The sequence below is a fragment of the Gekko japonicus genome, unplaced genomic scaffold (assembly GCF_001447785.1).
Source record: "Gekko japonicus isolate JY-2015 unplaced genomic scaffold, Gekko_japonicus_V1.1 scaffold47, whole genome shotgun sequence".
In the NCBI taxonomy this organism is placed as follows: Eukaryota; Metazoa; Chordata; class Lepidosauria; order Squamata; family Gekkonidae; genus Gekko; species Gekko japonicus.
The window spans coordinates 1,980,344-2,000,684 of NW_015165235.1; the positions used below are offsets into that span (position 1 = coordinate 1,980,344).

The 20,341-nt window shown below is 44.8% G+C and overlaps 1 protein-coding gene across 1 annotated transcript in view; it reads right to left on the bottom strand.

The window, feature by feature from the left end:
- Positions 1 to 20,341, bottom strand: part of ESRP1 (epithelial splicing regulatory protein 1) — a 61,786-nt gene that overhangs the window by 10,954 nt on the left and 30,491 nt on the right. The window contains 6 exon segments of the mRNA XM_015409825.1: positions 2,783 to 2,969; positions 11,895 to 11,987; positions 11,989 to 12,123; positions 15,888 to 16,189; positions 17,810 to 17,852; positions 17,942 to 18,074. Coding sequence (XP_015265311.1) covers positions 2,783 to 2,969; positions 11,895 to 11,987; positions 11,989 to 12,123; positions 15,888 to 16,189; positions 17,810 to 17,852; positions 17,942 to 18,074 — 893 coding nt within the window.

Genomic DNA, 20,341 nt, shown 5'->3' on the forward strand with positions numbered 1-20,341 from the left:
AAAGAGGCGGTCTCACAGACAAGAGGGTCCAAGGCCATGAAGGGCTTTGTATGTGAGAGCCAATACTTGTAACTGAGCTTGGTACTGATGAGCAGCCAGTGGAGTGGCTGCGGAACGGGAGTAATATGCATGCTCCATCTAGCTCCTGACAAGAACTGTTCCATGGCATTCCGTGCCAACTGGAGTTTCCGAGTTGATTTTGAGGGAAGACCCAGGTACAGTGCAGTACAGTAGCCTAGTCTCTAATGTTACTGTGGTATAGATCCAGCTGGCCAGATCAACCGTATCAAACTTAAGGAGCAATTTTATGGGTTAGACTGAGTTGGAAGAAAGCCTTTTTTTTTTTTTGCAGCTGCATTGACTTGCTTTTCCAGCAATAACGTTGGGTCAAGTATAACCCTAAGGCTGTTAACAGGCTGAAATAGGTTCAGGGCTTATCATGCTGACTGAAATTAAGCCCTAGTTGACCTCCAAAAACCAATTTCAGACTCTTGTGAGGTTGCAGAACAAGCACAAAGCAGACACACCACCTGGCTTCCTGAGAACGAAGCTTCTTTACAGACATGAAGACAAAAGGATTTACATGGAACATGGAACATTAGCCATGCTACAGAGACGGCTCTAGATTTTCAGGAGACCCTGGAGCAAGATGACATCCAGTGGCTCTCCCACCAAGCTCACCATATCCTCTCAACTGCATATAGAGTTGCCAGGCCTGACCTGGGAACTTGTGGGAGACTAGGTGTGGCAGGAACACAGGGGGAAGCCATTGGTGATGGCAATAGTGTCACTTCCAGGAAAACCCAGACGTGACACCAGCCCCCTCTAGGAATTGCCAGAAACTCTATGGCAAAACCATAGACTAGGAAAAGCCCATTGGGGGCTGGAGGTTTCCCAGTCCCAGAGGACACTTTTCAACCTTAACTACATGCATACTGCATTAAAAAGTTGCATTACATGTACATGGGTACTCCCCCCCCCCAAAAATACAACATACACAGGAAGTAGAACATACACCTTCATGGTTATTTAAGGCCTGTTACAGTTCTCCACTGTGTCCTCAGGCAACCTCCCCAACAGAGACAGGAAAACATCCTAAGCCTCTGTCCTCTAATATCACAGGGACCTCTTTTGTGCTCCTTTCTGCTGATGTCAATAAGGTTTAAAGGAGCACAGAAGAACTGTACTTCACTCTTCTCCCTACAGGCACCCCCAGTACCCAGAGGGAAACACACAACCAAGTCAGGGAGAGCTACTCCTGGGCACCATTGCTGTTGAACTGTTCCTTCAGGAGAGCTGACAGAAGTGTTTGTTCCTCCCTCTGCTGTTTGGCAGGTAGAGGAAGGTGAGGAGCCACCCAATATAAGCATCATATCATGGCAGAGAAGAGGGCCCATCCCTACTATAACTGTTGCTGCCCACAGTGAGATTGGGGACAGGTGGCAAGAACCTAGCACCGCATTATGGCAGGTCTTTGGCTGGTGATGGTCCCTCCTGAGGCTCCAGCAACAGCCAAGAAATGATTATTCCTTCCCCCCCTCCAAATACTGGCCCTTGAATGTCTGGTGGAATCTCAGAGGCTGAAAGGAAGCTGAGCACAGCTTCCTGTGAGGACAAAATCAGAAGGCTGATCTTGTGCTGCTTGCAAATGGCTTGTTTCTATTCTTGCCATTCTGCATAGTGTGTCGTGATCTATTTGTAGCCTTTTGGTAAACTGCCTTGGAAGAAAAAGGTGGATGAAAGTTTTAACGCATAAATAAAAATATGGTCTTAAATACCTTTCTTTCCCTCCCAAGTGGACACAAAGTATTATTGACATGCCATCTCTCCCAAACTATGGCCATTATTCTGTGACTTCCAGCCCACCTATTTGTCACCACCACTCCCAAACTAATCCAATTGTTCTAAAGATTTTGGAACAGCAACTCGGTAAGAGTGTATGCTAGTTCTGTCAGTTCCAGAGCAAGCATGTGAAATCAAGCCAGACAAGCAAATATAAGCAACACTGATTAAGTGTCATTACAGGTTTGGATTTCCTTGGCACAGAAGTGTTCTTAGCATGTAGACTACTCAGAAGCACGTCCAAGATCAACAGTTCGGAACTCATGTGTGACCATGACCAAATGCAAATATTCAGTGACAGAAGAAGGGAGAAAAGGTTTCAGTCCAAATTAGCTATAACCTGTTGCTCTTTTATTACCTGGGAACATTAAGAGACCAGCAATTCTAATCAGCCTCCTACAGAGATGTATAGCTTTCTCTTAGATCTAAACACATACAGCATATTCTTAGAGTGACCATTCAATCTACCCAATGCCACTTACCTGCACTAAAATGATTTTAGTGATTCTCTGATCTACAGGCTATTAAAACACTCAGTTTTCCCTCTGCATATCTAGGCACCCATATTTGAGTTTAGCTAACCATTTTAGAGGCCTATCATTGCCTCTAAATTGCCTCTAAACCATTGCAAAATAGCCATGTTAAAAAAAATCATTGCCTATCTAGTGCAAATTAGGCTCCAAGGAAAAAAGTGGGTGTCAGCAGAGAAGCAAGAATAAGGAAGCCAGTTCCTCTCCAAAATCACAATAGTCCACACCCAAAGGAAGAACAATTCAGAGACTGTTACCGATTTCAGGAGGGAAAGTTTTGAGTCCCAGACCCCAAACACTGAACTTTTCCAAGAGAGGGGCACAAGAGTTGAGACAGGAAGCTCCAACACCTACCAGCAAACAGCGTAGAGTAGCGCCAAGAGCCAAGCAAAACTTACATGGTAACTTACATGGTGGTGGGGATAAGCCATTCCGATTTAAAGTGCCCCCCATTAACACAAAGTTCATCTCCTCGGAAGAACACTGAAAGACTTCAACGTATCTGTCCTTCATGGTTTTCTTATGGCACTTCTGAGCAGCCATAAATGCTCGGTCCGAAGATTTCATTTGGATGAAAGCATCTCCAGATGGACGCCCCTGAGGATGAAAGCACAGAGAATGAGCTATAACTTAACTACAGAAGCATTTATGCAGTGGAAAGTCTACAAGGAGGAGGGATTTATCTGCAGTGATAACATGAGCAACTATAAGTCTGAATTCAAAATGACAGTTTCCTTCTTGGTTTTAGGTACCTTGAAGGGAGAGCTGGTCTCTGCTTTAATATCAGAAGCTCCTGCTGGATCAGACCAGCGGTCTATGTAGTCTAGCATACTGTTTCACACAGTGGCCAACCAGTTGTCCTGGAGTGCCAAATGAACAGTGCATAGAGGTCAAGACCTTTTCCTGATGCTGCCTTAGGGTTGCCAGGTCTTACCAGGCTTGTGGTGGGGGGCTCCCAGCTCCGAGCCTGGATCTTCTGGTGTATGTGCCTCATGATGACATCACCTGGAAGTAACATCATCACACTGGGCACAACACACAGCGACACTTTAGCATTTTGACCAAAGCTCTATGGTTACCATAGAGTTCTGGTCAAAACGCTAGAGCATCATCATGCGATGTGCCCAGCATAATGACATCACTTCCAGGTGATGTCATCATGCTGACACTATGGGAGGAGGCTGCTCGGAGATGGGGCTTCCCCGCTGGCCAGCAGCAGATTAGAGTCCCTGAAATCAGGGGAACCCCTGCCCTAACCAGGGGTATGGTAACCCTATGTTGCCTCCCAGCACTGGTAATCAAGAGGTTTGCTGCCTCTGTAGATGGAAGTTCCCCTCAGTCATTGGCTATGTATGGGGGAGATGGCAGCAGTGTTGGACCCACCACATCCTGGCAGAGAGAAATCCAGTGAAAGGAAATGCTTCTTGTGCCAAGAGGCCCACACTTGAAGGACCACACTCAGAGATACTGAAGCTGTATGACTAAACATACCAAACAATACTAGTTTTCTATAACTAGGCAACTGGATTCTGTGGGAGATTTCTGCCAATTCCCTCCTTGCATCAGACCTCCAACGCCACCCCTCACATTGCCCCCACCCCCCATGGACAACATTATGGGACATTTTGAGTCACAGCAGGAAGGAGGCGGCAAAGAAGTTGTGCTCTGCTGACAGATATCCTTCCAAACATGTGGATTTTCAGTGAGATCCACGCTGAGGGTTACCAGACAAATCCTTTTTTTAAAAAAACAATACAATATCAAACTAGAACAAAAGACAAAACAAAAGAAAAAAAGAATTGGGTAATAAAGACTTGAAGTTCTTTATGCATGTTGGATTTCTGTTCTTGATTTATATATAAACTACCCTCAATTTGTATCATCTTGGCATGTGCAAAGAGATCAAGTTTTCCTCCCCATATGTCTTACGCTGCAACTACAGTGGAAAGCAGATATGTAGAATAGGTGGCGGTGGAAAGTGCTGGCAAGTCACAGCTGACTTACGATGACCTCGTGGAGTTTTCAAGCCAAGAGATGTCCAGAGGCTGTTTGCCATTGCCTGCCTCTGTGTCACAACCCTGGACTTCCTTGGTGTTCTCTCATCCCAATACTGACCAGGGCTGGACCTGCTTACTTTCTGAGATCTGATGAGTGAGGTTAGCCTGGGACATCCAGGTCAGGGTGGGTAGAAAAGAATCACTCCTAAATGACTGTCTACTGGCAGAAAAAGGTATGCAAGCACAGCCATACCCTTGTGCCTGTAGGAGGTTACAGCCTTCTAGGCAGCTGTGGAGACTCAGCCACTTTGTATGATAAACACCAGTATTCTGGTCTGGCCATTTGTGATTCATTTTACTAAGTAGAATGTGGAAAGGAACAAGCTACCAACAGGTCTTGAGCATAAATCCCTGCAGTAGATGGTGTGACAGTCCTGGCCAGGTCATGCCAGTGGAGGCTAGGGGAGAGGGCAGCAGAAGCCCACCCTGGGGGAAAAGAAGCCCAAGACCAAGGGAGTCTCCAGAGAAGCCACCCCAGAAGCCTGTAGCCTAGGTGCGGCCAGGCTCCAATCAGTTGGGCTGCAGATGGAGAGCCTTTACAGGTGCAGTGGGGGAGTGGGTGGAACCTGCAACTGGGGGACAGGTCAAGCCCCTGGGCTTCTCCTTAAGAGTTACCACCCTGAGAAGCCTGGTGTTGTTGAGGGAAAGGGGAGCTGGACAAAGGGAGCGCAGCTGTGGAAAGTAAGGGGACTTTCCTGGGAGGTGGGCTGTTGTAGTGGTTTGGTGTAGTGGTTAAGAGTGGCAGACTAATCTGGAGAACCGGGTTCAATTCCCCACTCTTTCACATGCAGCCAGCTGGGTGACCTTGGGTCAGACACAGTTCTCTCAAGAGCAGGTCTCTCAGAGCTTTCTCAGCCCCACCTATCTCACAGGATGTCTGTTGTGGGGAGAGGAAGGGAAGGCGATTGTAAGCCGCTCTGAGACTCTGAGTGAAGGCCAGGGTATAAATCTAATTGCTTCTTTCCCAAAGAAAATTTTTATCAGGGAAACTGTGGAATAAAGACAATCTTGCCCTGCACCTCTGAGTCCAAGTATCCTTCCAAGCAATAAGGTGGTCCATGGATAAGCAATCAATACCCAGCCTGTTGTGCCTTCCAGTGCTACAGACAGGTACCATTGTGTTGTCTTTCTCTAGTAGGTAAAGCTACAAATCTAGCCATCAGGGCACTGCCAGTGGAAGAACTAAGATGGATGTATGTGGAATGAAGGAACCTCTCTGTAATTTTCCCTCACCTTTTCCCCAGAACTCAGCACCATCCCCATGTAACTCTATTCTCCTATGGGCAATCATCCAACAAGCACTGATAAATGGATGTTCTCCATCACCTGGGCGAGGCCTGTAGTAAATGTCAGAACACCAAGTATTCCTCCACAGAGTTGCAACTTCTTTGTTCTAACAAGTTTTCTATGCCTTCCCAGAGTACATTGATGGAAAGCAACATTAGCGTGCAGTTCCTCCAGTCACAATGATGGTGACAGCTGCAACCCTCACTGCCTGGAGTATAACTCACTCGGATGTAAGGACACTGCGGGAGCAGGAAATCTAGCAGTTCCAATCCCTGATGCTTTCAGACCTACAGAAAACCTACAGTTTCAGCTGTGTCTGTTCTTGTGACATGTGTGTTAATCACTGCCTGGGTCACACTGGTGGTGGGGTTGGCAGGGACCACATGTTTGGCTACATTAACTGCAGCAGGGGTTCTCAACCATTTTGAGCCTGCAGGGGAGGGACCCTTTGGAATTCTGATGCAGGCTGGTGGGCACAACCACAGAATGGCTGCCTCAGGAAGTAGTTGTTGTTGTTGTTCAGTCGCACAGTTGAGTCCGACTCTTTGCGACCCCATGGACCAGCTCCCTCCAGGCCTTCCGGTCTTCCGCCATCCTCTGAAGTTTGCTCAACTTCATGTTCGTTGCATCGATGACACTGTCTAACCATCTCATCCTTTGCCGTCCCCGTCTTCTTTGACCTTCAATCTTTCCCAGCATCAGGGTCTTCTCCAGTGAGTGCTCCCTTCTCATTTGCTGGCCAAAGTATTTGAGCTTCAGTTTCATTATCTGGCCTTCCAGGGAACAGTCAGGGTTGATTACTTTTAGGATTGTTAAATGAACATATTTAAAACTGTTTCCTTGCATGCATACAAAGTAACGCCGTGAAGATCCTTGTGCTTTGGCAACTCTTGCTAAAGCAACTTAAAAAAAATGTGCACAGCCAATTGGATCACCAGTAGCCAACCAGAAGCTCCGCTAGACAAAAGCCCCACCTGGCCTCTTCCACTTTCTAAAAACACTTGACACCTACTAGGAAAGGTGTTCATGGACCCCAAGCTAAAGTGTGTTACAGAAACAAGTGGACTTGATTGCTGGTTGAATATAGACACATGTCTACATTATACCAGCATTAATCTTACAGTGCATTTCTAAACATGTTTGCTGAGAAGTAAGACTCCCTAAAATTAATGGGGCTGACCCCCTAGGAAGTATGGTGTAGTGGGACTATTAGAACAGTTGTCTTTTACAACTAACTTGCGGTTGTTCACTGCGCCCACCACAATGGCCAAATGCTTCTCCCTCTACATTTTACAAACACTTCGTCCTTTTACTTGTGATAAAGGTATATACATAGAGCCATTCATCACAAAGTGTCCTGATTTTAAATGCTCTTTAAAGCCCACAGTCACAGGACTTACTGTTCCTGCCCTTCAGCTTTCATTGTAACAGAACACTTTCGATCAACACCTCTATTGTAAAACTTTGGGAATATAGCTTGCCTAGACTTCAGATTCTCAGAATCTAGGAAATGTCAAAACCAGTCATAAAAAAACACTCCAGTTTTCAAATAATTGCAAACATTTTAGAAGACAAATGCTTAGATTTCCCCCCCTCTCCCACTCATGCACACATCCCTTTTGGTAGAAAACTATTCGAAAATCTAAGTAATACTTTTGAGCTCAATCATGACCACAGCATAAGCGCTGAAACAACTTGAGTCATTTTCCACCTTCCCATCACTTCTCAGTGCAGTGATCCTCTTTAACTTTACAGCACTCTCATGTGGAAGACTGATTGGTAAGACAAAGATTTTCACATAGGCCTCCAGTAAGCTTCATGCAGGGATGAACGTAATGTAACAAAGTGGTGATTTTGAGCCTTGTTCTAGTTAATTCAGTGCCATCAGCTCACAAATGACTTAAGGTAACCCTTCACGGCATTTTCAAAGCAAGAGATAAGCAGGGGTGGTTTGCCATTGCCTCCCTCTGCATAGCATCCCTTGATTTCTGTTGTGGTCTCCCATCTAAGTACTAACCATGGCTGACCCTGCTTAGCTTTCTGAGCTCAGACTAGACCAGGCTGTTGAGGCTGCTGCACCTTGAACTGCAACCTCGGAACTCAATTTCAAATGGTATCTTGAAGACAGGTACCTGTAGACAGGTACCATGAGAACACTTTAACAGATACAAGCCAGAACATTCAGCTTGTGATAAAGATGACATCTCTGATCCATCTGCAATTGGACCACAGTTAAGAGTGAAACACAGACCACGCCAGTAAAGCATCTTTAGATTTAGGAAGTCAGTGCAAGAAGAAGACAGGCAACTATAGCATGTGGGTCAGGCAGGGGTCATTTCCTGCAGGAGCGCACAGGAGCGGAGCTCCGGCAGTAAAGAGCCCAGGGGGCGGGCACATGCAACAAGCCCCACCCCCTGCTCCCAGCAGCCCTCAGTCAGAGCAAGAAGCAGCCAGGTAAGTTGCAGAGCCCCCCCCCCAGTCCAAAACAGTCCAGTGGCACCTTTAAGTTTTATTCAGGTACAAGCTCTCCCTCCTCTGCGAGAACAGATCTGCACATTCCCCCCCCCCCAATAGCTAGCAATCCAAAATAGTCCAGTGGAGCCTGAGCGGTGGGTGTTGCCTTCTGACACACTTCTGGTGATGTCAGGGTGTGTGGCATATGCAAATAAGTTACGCTAATGAGTTATGCTAATGAGCTCCTGCACCTCTTTTTCTACGACAATCATTCTTGGGTCAGGCAGATCTTTGAATACTGACTGGAAATAAGTGAACCATTAATGCAAACCATCCAAACATTTTCTTGGTAGTTCTTTCATCATTGCAGTGTTTACAATTACAGCAGGCAGGCATGTCAACCAGAACCACTAAGTATTGACAACTCCTTAGCTCTGATCCTTAACTAGTCATCATCTACTTTTGAGATGCTTAACTAGTCATTGTTATCTTTTGCTAGGGAACTGAAAAAGGGCATCCTCAACACTCACTCAGTCTACAAAGAGGCCAAGGTAGCCAGGATTGAAGTACCACTGTGGTACAACCAGGGGATATGTCTTGCAGAGAACCTCAAGGCAAGATGGAGAAATAGACCAAGAGAGACTATGGATGCAATCGATCACATCCAAGTTCTTGCAGTCTTTCCTGCTTTTACAGCCTTTTTGAATGCAAACTGTTACAGCTTTACTGCAATTTATCCTTCCCAATATTTGAAGCCTCCATACTCTCATGTAGAATGATAGCTATCACAATCATTCTTTTTTTTTTTTATGGGATACATTTTATTAGATTTTAAGGCAGCAGATACAGTCCAGGCTCTCCCATGTTGAAAGGTACCTTGTACAGCAACAGATGTGGTATAAGTAATGCATGAGGAAGACCACAAACAGCTGCACAAGGTAACAGCTAAGGGCCATCCTACACCTTGTGCAGAATATCAGTGATCAGAGCTGCCAGCACCAGGGCTGCCGAGAGCCACCGTGGGTCCCCAGACAAAGATTTGACCCTGATCAAAACCAAGTATTATTGGCTTGCTGCTACCATCCATGAATAGAATAATAATTGTCAGATAGGCAAGAAAGGAAAATGGGCAGGATGATTAAAGAGCAGGTTTTACTTATTTACACCGTGCATGTTATAATAAGGTATGGTGCAACCCCTCCCACCTTTCTAATAACAGCCACCTAGCACATATCAACATTAAGCAAGATGGGACAAACTTGAAGAAACCTAGCGAACAGCACTCTTGCAAGCTCTCTCTCTCTCTGTGTCTCACTGACTTGCTTTGGAAAACAAGGGAGAAGATGATTACAGCTAATAGGTAGGTTGTCTTCTTCAACTGGCACTCACGGGCACCATGGCACCCCACAGGGGTGTTTCTTAGCAAGCACTTTCTTCTTCCCCCAAAGCATCTCTTTTCTGAAACAAAGAATGAGTCCTGGCAGGGGATCAGAATCCTGTATATGCACTGACTTTAGAAAGCAACTCTAGCCCCTGGATACTGAAATCCAACTGACTCCAGTTCTCCCTTCCCTTCCCCTCCCCTCCCCTTCTGCTGCCGCCTACTTAAACAGAAAGAAAAAGAAAGCTGGAGAAAACAGAGACCACCCCATCCTCCTCTCCCAGGCAGAGTGTAATGTTTCTGATTTTAAAACAACAACAACAACAACTAAGCACATTCCCTATTCCTAGGCCTTGCTCCAGATAGCTGGATCTTGTCCTTGTTAACTCAAAGTGTGACTGTGATGCAGTTTACTTGCCTGTAAATATGCACGGGAGGACTGCAGGCTTAAATTCCCTCACTCACTTCTTCTCCCTGATTCCTCCACCCCAAATCTATCCAGCATCCAAATGCCACCCCAGTCCCCTGCAATTATCTTCTCACAGATCTAGAGGTTACCAATTTTTTTCTTACTAACTCCTATTCCTGTGCATCTCACAGCAGCTTGAACTGCAGGAAAAAGCCAGTAATAAGTGTGTGCTCTCTTTTTTCCAAAAGTCCCCCTGCAGATTTCTGTGGCTCAGGCTGCCATTAAAGCCACAGGAGCAAACCAACCCTCTTTCTTGGTCAGTTGGCAACTCCCACTGCTTATTAGACACTGATCTTTTTCCTGTGATACCCATTCTGAGCAACTGCATGGAAACTTCTTTGCCTTTCCAGCATCACAGTGTGAGTGGTAACAGCCCTGCCCCATCGTATTCCCCCCCCTTCCAGTGCCTCCAGCTAGGGGCTCATTGACCAGACAACAATCCTGTTCTTGTGGTAGAGAAGCTTCTCTATGCAGCTCAGGAAATGGACCAGGGAACAGAGCAGACGATGGGCTTTTTGCAAGATAGATCTTGCAAGGAGGAGAACGACAGACGAGGGACTACAGCAGTTCATCGTACAAGAGAGCAGGAGCACCACATGTTGCCTTCCCAGCACACAGAGTGTGAGGCTGGCTGGCTACACAGGTGTAGGAAGGGGGTGGGCAGAGGAAACTGAGCCAACCCAGAGCATCTGTTTCTCACTCTGGGGGTGTGGGGTGAGGGAGAGGGAAAGTGATAAAGAGATCGCAGCAGAAAAAAAGAGTAGAGCAGAGGCATTCCAGGGGAAGTTAAAATCTACTGTGTCAGCTGTTGGAGAGCTCCAGCTGGGGCCCCTCAAACTGACGTTGGCCCCCCCCCCCGAATTTTGTTTCCCCTCTCTCGGAGGCCCTGGTCAGCACCTCTGACTGTTAAACAGCAGCAACCCCCTCCAGCCACCCAGATTCAGATTTGGGACACAGCAAGGGCGCTGAGAAGGAAGATTTCATCCTCTGTTCCCATGACATGTACCCCAACAGAAATCTCCCACTGCCAAGCAGCTATTGCCCCCAGCTAGGGAGAAAGGCAGGAACACGCAGTGCACCTATTTCTGCCTCCTGCCCATGGCACCAGCTGTTGGGGATAGCCAAATATCTGTTGGAAAAATGGCCCCGGGATAATGGGGAGTACCCATCCTCAGATGCCGTGTCTCCCCTCAAAGATCAAGCCCTCCTTACTTTCATACAACATGAAAGATATGCCAGGAAACCTGATTAAGTGTTTAACCTAAAGAGTGCAAGTCACTCTCTGAGCCTCTCCCTGTTTCCCAGTTAATAATATGGGGAGGATGCATACCGAGAAGTTGCATGGATTAACGGTCATGCATGCAAAATGTCTAGAATATGCTAAAGCCGTACTAAAAAAAAAAGGTCTAAGAGACAGAACACAAATGAAAATGTTTATGAATATTAAAAAGCAAAAATTACTGTTCTCTCTCTCTTTTTTAAATTTCAGGATGGCGACATAATCTTAGGCGGTGACTTGAATTACATAGTTGACGATGCTTTGGACTGGACCCACAAAGTTAAACAACCAAAACCCCTATGTATGACAAAAACCAAACTAGCTAGCTTATTAGAAAAATTCTGCTATTGTTATATATAGAGACACCTCAAAGCAAATTCAAAAGACTACATCTACTTTTCGGCAAATCACAAAATATATACCTGCATAGACTACATCCCAGTCTCAAAATCTTTAACACACAAGATGTCCTCAGCTGAAATTGGTTATAAGTTGTGGAGTGACCACACTTGGGTTACTTGCTCCCAGGACCTTGGACAAAACGCTGACTAGACAGCCTACGTGGAGGTTGAATACTGTTGTCTCCTTTACTTACCTGGTGATTTAATACCATGTGAACCCCATGAGTTCGGATATCTCCAGAAAACTCCCCCAGGAATCCCAAAATATCCTCTATAGTGGCAGTGAAAAAAAGTGGAGGGAAGGCCACGTAGTCGTATGCAGTCCCTGACATTGGTGGGTGGTACATATTGCTGAGGTAGCACAGGAAGGATAGGCGGAGTTGGAAGAGGAATGAGAGGTACAGAAGAGTACCTGTTCAACACCTGCAAAAAAAAATATGACACCAGATGAGTGGTTTTCATACGTGTTGGCGTACAACCTGCATCATTGTTTAATCAACTGCAGCAGCTTTCCCATTTAGTCAAATAACAAAGCCAAGCAGGTCAGTCCCACCCATTGCTATTGCCTTCTCTCTAGGCGGATGGAAGGTGCATTTCTTAGTGTCTAGCTTTCATGGGGAGGGAATAGGTTTGCATCCATCACTTGTGTGCCCTTAATTGTAGCTACTTACATTCTCCCACTGCATAAAGTAAAGAGGCTCCAGTATGCAGGATGTGTAGTGGATCTTCCCCTGTGCCCTGGAAATACCAGGCAGGTGCCCGCTCTAAAACTGCTTGACCTATTTACTTTGTCTAAATCAGGTAGAAAACTCATTTAATATCAGGATCAGACCTAACATAAATAGCCTGGTTGGGCCATACATACCATACATTTTTGAAATGCAAACAAAAAAAAGCACTACTTGAAGAGTGTTTGGAAGCTGCAGCTAGTGCAGAATTCTGGTTGCCAAATCTCTCTTACCTCCTCGGCGGGGGATCCCTGGCCATCTCCCGGTGCGCGTGCGTGCGCCACATCTACGTACACTCCCTCGCCCAGTTCAAGATGTTGATTTTTTCTTTTAAAGCATTGTATGGATCATAACCAGGGTATCTGCAGGACTATCTTCTCCCACGTGTTCCTGCCCAGGAATTCAGATCACAGGGAGTGGCCCTCTTGACTGTCCTGTCTGTCAAAGAAGATTGTTTGAGGGATACATGAGAAAAGGCCTTTTCAGTGACAGCCCCATGATAGTGGAACAATCTACCCAGAGAGGTGCACCTGACCCCCTCACTTAGGGTTGCCAAATCTCTCTTATCTCCTCGGCGGGGGATCCCTGGCCATCTCCCGGTGCGCGTGCGTGCGCCGCATCTACGTCACCCGGATGTGATGTCACACGCTGGGGGCGGGGCCACAGCCATTCCCGGGGGCATTTGGCAGCCCTACCCTCGCTTTCAATCTGTAGGCCGCAACTGAAGACAGTTTTATTTATTATTTTATGTATTAACTTACTGGCAGTCCTAAATTGTGATTTTAAATTTGGGGTTTTTTATGTATTTTATGTATTCTGTTTTATGTATTTCATCTATATTGTAAGCTGGCTTGAGTCCTGTAAGGCAGAAAAGTGACTGATAAACATTTTAATTAATAAATGAATGTATTAATATTAAATTAGTATTAATAAGTTTCACTAATTATAACCTCCAGGTAAGCTTCCTGGAATTATACCTTCTCTTCCAAGCAACATAGATCAGTTCCCCTGGAGAAAATCGCTGCTTTGGAGGGTGGACCCTATGGTGCCACTGAGGCCACGCGCCCCCTTAAACCCCTCCCCAGGCTCCACCTCTCAAATCTCCAGAAGTTTCCCAACCCAAAGTTGGCAACATTACCAGAAGGGGAGCAGAGTGTAGGAATTAAGACTCGGAAGTTGTGCCCTTCAGGTGTGTATCGCACTACAGATCTTTTGTACTGAAGAACGCTCCCTCACAGTTTGAAGACCCACAATAGCTGGGGAATTGGCCTCTGAGACTACTTCCTTGAAGATCAAATTCTCCCCTTCAGCTGTGAAGCTTTTCCCCTTCAGTCTTCACATGTGAGGAAAGGCTGAACTGGAAACTGTAGAGGAGCTACAGAATGAAGAATTTCCATGCAGCAGTTCTCTTACTGTCTGCCAATTTAGCATTTTAATCACACACTCTCATGATCATAATTGTGCATTAACTTTGGTAATAAAAAAACCTTTACATCTACTTCTACTGATGACCTCAGAAACTCAGATTCAATTTCTTAAAGCCACTGGCCAAACAGAGGCGTTGAACTCATTTGTTACAAGGGCTGGATCTGATATAAATGTCACTTTGTCAGGCCGGGGCATGCCTGCCATAAAATGTAATGCCAGGTTTGGGAGATACAGACTTCATAAAGGATACAGGCAAACCCAATTATCAATATTATTATTTTTTTTACTCAAAATAGAAACATGCTTAATATATTAATACTCTTACAATACTTCCTTACAGTATCTCCCTGATGCCCACCCTCCCACTTCCACCGCCCATTACTCATCAGCACTGGGACAGTACAGAGGCATAAGGCACAGCCTGTTTCATCTGGCAGTAAAGGTAATGAACAGCTGCTTGGAGGCTGGGTAAGAGCCCTGGACAGGCTGGTTCTGGCCCATGGGCCATGTTTGACACCCCTGATTTATTCAGTTTCTAGGACGATTTAATAAAAGTGACCCAATACATATCCTTTCAACAGGTGATCTAATCTGAAGTTAATACATGCTACATCACAAGGCTGATTGTGAGACTGAAGTGACACTTGAAAAGGTGAGATACATGGAAATACTCTGCTCCCACTATCTGTTTTTGCGTGTTGTACTGCAACAAGTTGCTAGAGATGACAATCTAAACATGTAGAGCTGGTGGGAAAGCTACGTAATAAGGTATAATCTCAACAGACACCAGCAGGCAGCACAAATGCGTCCTGATCCACCGTTCTAAAATGGTTGTCATTCTAAGTTCGCCAGTAACATGTTCAGAGGATTGGTTTAGGGGGTGGGGGAAGGTAAGAGCACTGACTATTGAAGAAGACAGCACTATCCAGGTGGATTGGCACATAGGTGCAGAAGACACAGGAGTGCAGCTTGTTGCTGTGCACCTGTCTGTCTAGACTAAAAACAGTGAATATGCCTATAAAAACAGGTGTGGTTTGAGGGTTTGAACCCAAGGCCATAAGGCAACAGAAGAGACTTCATGCTTAAGGTCACACAGCAGAGATAACAGGCTCCTGTGCATGTTCCAGACTATAAAATTATTGGCAAATACAGGCAGGGATGTGTATTTTCTGCGACCATCCTGTTCAAGTACGGGATTTATACAGAGAACTTCAATTGTTGAGACTACTTGATCAGATTTTTTGCTTTTTATTTTTTTAAGCCAGTTGCTGGCCCATACAAGCTTTGAAACATGAGACCGTTCCAAGCAATGTCTTGGAAAACGTAGACTGAACAACATTTCTGAGGAACAGTTGCTGTTCTTTCCCCATGACTAGCATGTTCCCTCTAAGCTGAGTTAGTGTGCTTCCCTATGACTAGCAGGAGAATAAAACATGCAGGAAAAACTAATACTTGAATACTTAAGATGTGCTTCATTTTGAAAACATGTAAGGGCTGCAGTGCTCAGCTGTTCATGGATTACTTCAATGAAAAACGTCAATCTACAAAGCACCTGGATTAGGGAAGGGCTGTGCATTGGGGAAGACACACTGCATGATTACCAAAGCCCAGCCTGCAGTTCTGAGCACAAATTCTGCCCAGGCTTTATTCCAGTCATTGTCAAACGTCATATCTAAGACTGAGCAGCTGAAAAACCACCCATCCACCTTTCCCTTGCTGGAGAATAAGATGACAGAACCCTGAGGAGGTGGAAATGATGCAGTCCTTTCTAACTGCATGTGGTGGATTCCAGCTCTGTTCACAAAAATCCTCCTTGCAAATAGAAAACAGCAGAGAAAGATAATTTGTTGTGCTAGTTTTCTATCTACAGGAAGTTCTGAACATAGAGAGTATTACCAAATGTGTTCCCTCCACCTTCAGTCTGAGTGGATAAAATCTGTTCTGCCACCTCGTGCCCTTGCATGTGTGAGTCAAAGGTTAATCTTCAGATAAGTACCTCACAACCATGACATTAGCAAGCCGGGCACTCACCTGCTGTACCTCAGCTGCTGTGCTCCGGAAGAGTTCTATGTACCTTTTACCCAGCAAGTCCTTGTGTTTTTTTAATGCATTCTGTGCGTATTCTTCACAGGCAAACAACACAAATGCATCTCCCGTCGGCCGGTTGTCAGGGTACGTAACGAAGAGGATTCCTTCCTTTCCACCCGTCACAGGACAATGTTGACCAAAAAAGGCTAACACTTCTTCTGTAGTTACGTTGAAGGGAAGGCCCCGCATCCGAACAATCACCTGGTTCTCTTTTGACAAGAACTGGGCTACTTCATTGGATGTGCCTTCAAGAAGAATGACCAGAACTCAACATTTTTATTATTCTCATTGTTATTTTTTTCCTGTCTTTTTCCTTGTAAATAGTTGTGTGTTATATTTTGATATAGTAATGTAAGAGGAGAGAGACAAACCAACAGAACTATGAAGGAATTGAGACAGCTATTCACAAAGGGGTTATTGAAGAAAGAGAACACAGCCTGTGCGGCCTTTCCTCTTTTTTAGCAGACACTCAGAGAATCAATGCTTCCCTATTTCTGTGAGGGAGCCTAAAATACTACCAGACAGACACACCCTTACCGGTTTAGTAATGCAGTTCCTCTAGTTGCTGGGAGAGGTCCACCCTCTCCTGAGGCAGCACGTAGGCGTTATTTGTTGGGTTCAGAGCCTGCACTCAGATAGTACCTCAAAAGACTAGGATCCTCAATAAAACTTAACAGAATAATGGGAGGGGAGGCTTTGCCAATAAGAACCACCCCAGATATGTTCTGCAGTTAGTCCTTATTTTGATTTATGGACAAACAAAAACACAAGCATGTTTCCTGCTCAGAGAAGTTTTGATGGTTCATAGATGTGAGATTGAGACATAACAAGCCATGGCTTCTCAAGACATGAACAAGCCTGGGGAAGTCTCAGGCTCCTACTCTCTTCCCCCTCCCCTCACAGGTGGCTTGACAGTTAAAATCCTCCACTTTCTTACCAAACAATGGTTTGTTATGAATCCACATCACAGTTTTGCATCCACCCTCCAGATCAGTATTCTGTTTAAATGCTTTTGCGTAGTCTCTGTTGGAGACCTTTGAGAACCAAAGCAGGTTCAGTCCCTGGCATTCTCCAGTTGAGGAACCAGGTAGTGTGAAAGATCTCCACTTGAGACTCTGGAGAGCCATCACCAGAGTGGCTAACCCTGACCTTGAGGGATCATTGGTGTGATTCAGTATAAGGCATTTTCAGTGCTCAAGTTCTAGTCAGAGACAGCTATATCAGGCTACTAGCAGAGCACTCCTAAGGACAGCTTCCTGTGAGTAAGCTGCATTGAGTAGACCTGCTCAGGATGGTACTGTTGTTCATACATTTTAAGTCTTGCCCTTCCAAGGATTTCAGGGTAGCAGACGTAATCCCCCTACTATCCCAGGGAAGTCCTGGGGGGCAGTACTAGGCATTGTGACATCACTTCCGGTCACATAACTGAAAGTGAGGTTACACATAGCCACAACCCTACAGAAACAGTGGTTTGTTCATAGAAATTGAAATTTGGGGAGTTGCTAGAGCATCAAAGTGATGCACAAAGTCACTTCAAGATACACAAGGCTGATGGCACTTTCCCCACTGTTTCTCCTACTGATGCTGCTATAGCGGGAAACCTGGTCCCCCTACCTGTTATTGCAACAGAGAGGGTAGATCAAGACATAAAGACTGGCCACAGGTTACCCAGAGAGATCAGTGAATGAAGACTATGCCCACTTGTTGAAAATCCAGCACTATCCCACTACTCCATAATGCTTCACTGGAACAAAAAATCTGACTTACAATAAAGCAGTTTGATCTAAAACCAACTGTGGAACAAATAGCCATTAGGAAGTCTTTTTCAGTTTTAATCAGAATTGTAGTAGGACAAAAAAAATTACCTCCTGCAATTTTAAGAAAATCTTCACCTGTTGCTTTGTATACCTAGGAAAGAAAGAAGAAGAAATGTTTACAGATGGCCAAGCTTGCCACCTTCTCTCGCCAATGCAGATTTTGGACCCTGAACAACATACCTCAATGTACCGGTTCCCCATGTGATGCTTGTGTCTTTGCAGGGCTAGATCTCTGTGCTCTTCACTTACAAACCTGACAAGAGCTTCCCCGTTCCTCCTGCCCTGGGCATTAAGGCAAAGCGCAGCCCCTCCTCTGGAAAGTCAGACAGAGAAGCAGCAGTGAGCCTCACAGGCTAGCATCCTTGTAAAGCTAGTCTTTACACAAAGAAAAAGCAAGCACCATTTGGTACTTCTTTGTTTGTGTGTTCTGAGTTAGAATAGAACAGTTTTTAACTGAATGTCAGCAGTGTGGAAGTAATTCTGAAGTGTTCAGACAACCACTTCACTAGGAATTAATCTATTGCTTTCTTTTATAATACAAATACTGCATGCCACCCTAAGAACTGAGTTCAGCAATCTGAACTCCAGCGTTAATTCTTTTTTTAAAAAAATGTTTTGCCATCAAGTCATGCTGACCCCTAGTGGGGCTTGAAGGCAAGGGATATTCAGCGGTGACTGGCTTGCCATTGCCTGCCTCTGCATCACGGCCCTGGTATTTCTTGGAGGTCTCCCTTCCAAATACTAGCCCGGGCTGGTCCTGCTTAGCTTTCTGGATCTGACAAGATTGGGCTTGCCGGGGCTATCTGGGACAGGGCACTTTAGTTCTTTTCCAAAGCCAGTTGAAATCCTTACAGCTGCAAGGTTGAAAGTTTGGAAACATGGGGCCATGTGAACTCTGGAACCAGAGAAGGGCTCAGAGGATCTCCAGCAGCCAGAGTTTCAGGGTCAGGTCTATGGCTGGGAATGCTGTGGCAAGGAAGCCTAAAGTTATGCAGCGTGGGAAAATGAGGATGCCACTGAAAAACAGCCACAACTTAAATATAGAAAGTTATTTCATTGTATTAAATTTTAATTAATTTTAACGAAACTGAGAGTACCTAGCACTTTTTTCTTCTCAGTAATTCATTTGCATTCATTTATCAGAATACTGGAAGATGAAAAACTGGATTAATTCTTACTGAACAGTTTAAAGGCTATAGTCTGGAATTTTTTTAAGGGAAGCTAAAAAGGTAAGGAAAGGGACACTGCATATCTCCAAGAGGGCCAATAGACTGGACGTGTTGTTTAAAACACTAATAAATGGTTTAAACACAGATCCAGCTGGGCAGCTGTATGGTCTGAAGCAACAAAAGAAAGTTAGAGTCCAGTGGCACTTTTAAGACCAACAAAGTTTTATTCAAGGTGTGAGTTTTCGTGTGCGTGCACCCTTCCTCAGACACAATGAAACGGAAATAGAAATAACAGCTATACACATAGAGGGTGGGCAGTGAATTAGCACACAGAATAATGAACCCGAACAATTGATAGCCATATAACTAAGCTTGCTATTCTTTTAATCTGTTAAAAATATCTTCATTATTCTGTATGCTAATTCACTGCCCACCCTCTATGTGTATAGCTGTTATTTCTATTTCCATTTAATTGTGTCTGAAGAAGTACTATGTGTGCACAGGAAAGCTCATGCCTTGAATAAAACTCTGTTGGTCTTAAAGGTGCCCCACTGGACTTAGACTTTGATTTAAGCACATTACAAGTGATAATAAAATTAAAGGGGAAAATATCAACAGGGATTTACAAAAAAAAAAGATGATGAAGGAAGGAAGGAAGAAGAAAGGAGATTTATATAGCAGATTAAATGTAAAGGTGGCTGAATATATGAAAGCTCCTTTATGTTTTTATGGAGTACAGAGCATAATCACTGGGCTAGATCCAAGCATTTTCAAGCAATCTCACTTAACTCCCCTCATCCCAAGCAGCTTTGTCCATACAAACCCCGTCATCCCCAGCATAGCCTTTTGGGTTATCACAGGGGACTCTCTTCACTTTTTCACCAAAGGAAAAAATGATTAGATCCAACCAAGTCTTCTAATGTAAATTTCCTAAAAAGCATTCCAGCTATTTCTTTACATTTATCACTAATTTTTTAGATACTAAATCTACAAGCTCTATTCCCTTTTAAGCTCTGTTCAGAACTGTGTCCCACTGAAGGAAAGTAAGATCCAGCCGCAAAATTAGCAAATATTTGCCAAGAAAGTATTACAGTTGTAGAATTTGGCTGGTCCTGGTGAAGAATGTGGGTTGCTTTTAATTGAAGTACACGGAGATCTGGAGAACCTTTATTCTTTTGCATTGAATACGGGAGTGTGGAACATGATGTCCAAGAAGGACATTCTTCTACCAGTGATTTCTGAAGAGGATGAAAGAAGCCGCAAGGGCGTAGACTTTCCAATTTCCCGGGGGAAAGACCAGTGTGGGTTGAGGAGACCCATGTTCAGATCTACATTTTGCATGACACTTACTTGGTGATACTGGGACAGTTAGATTTGAGTCCAATAGCAGATTAAAGACCAACAAGAGTTT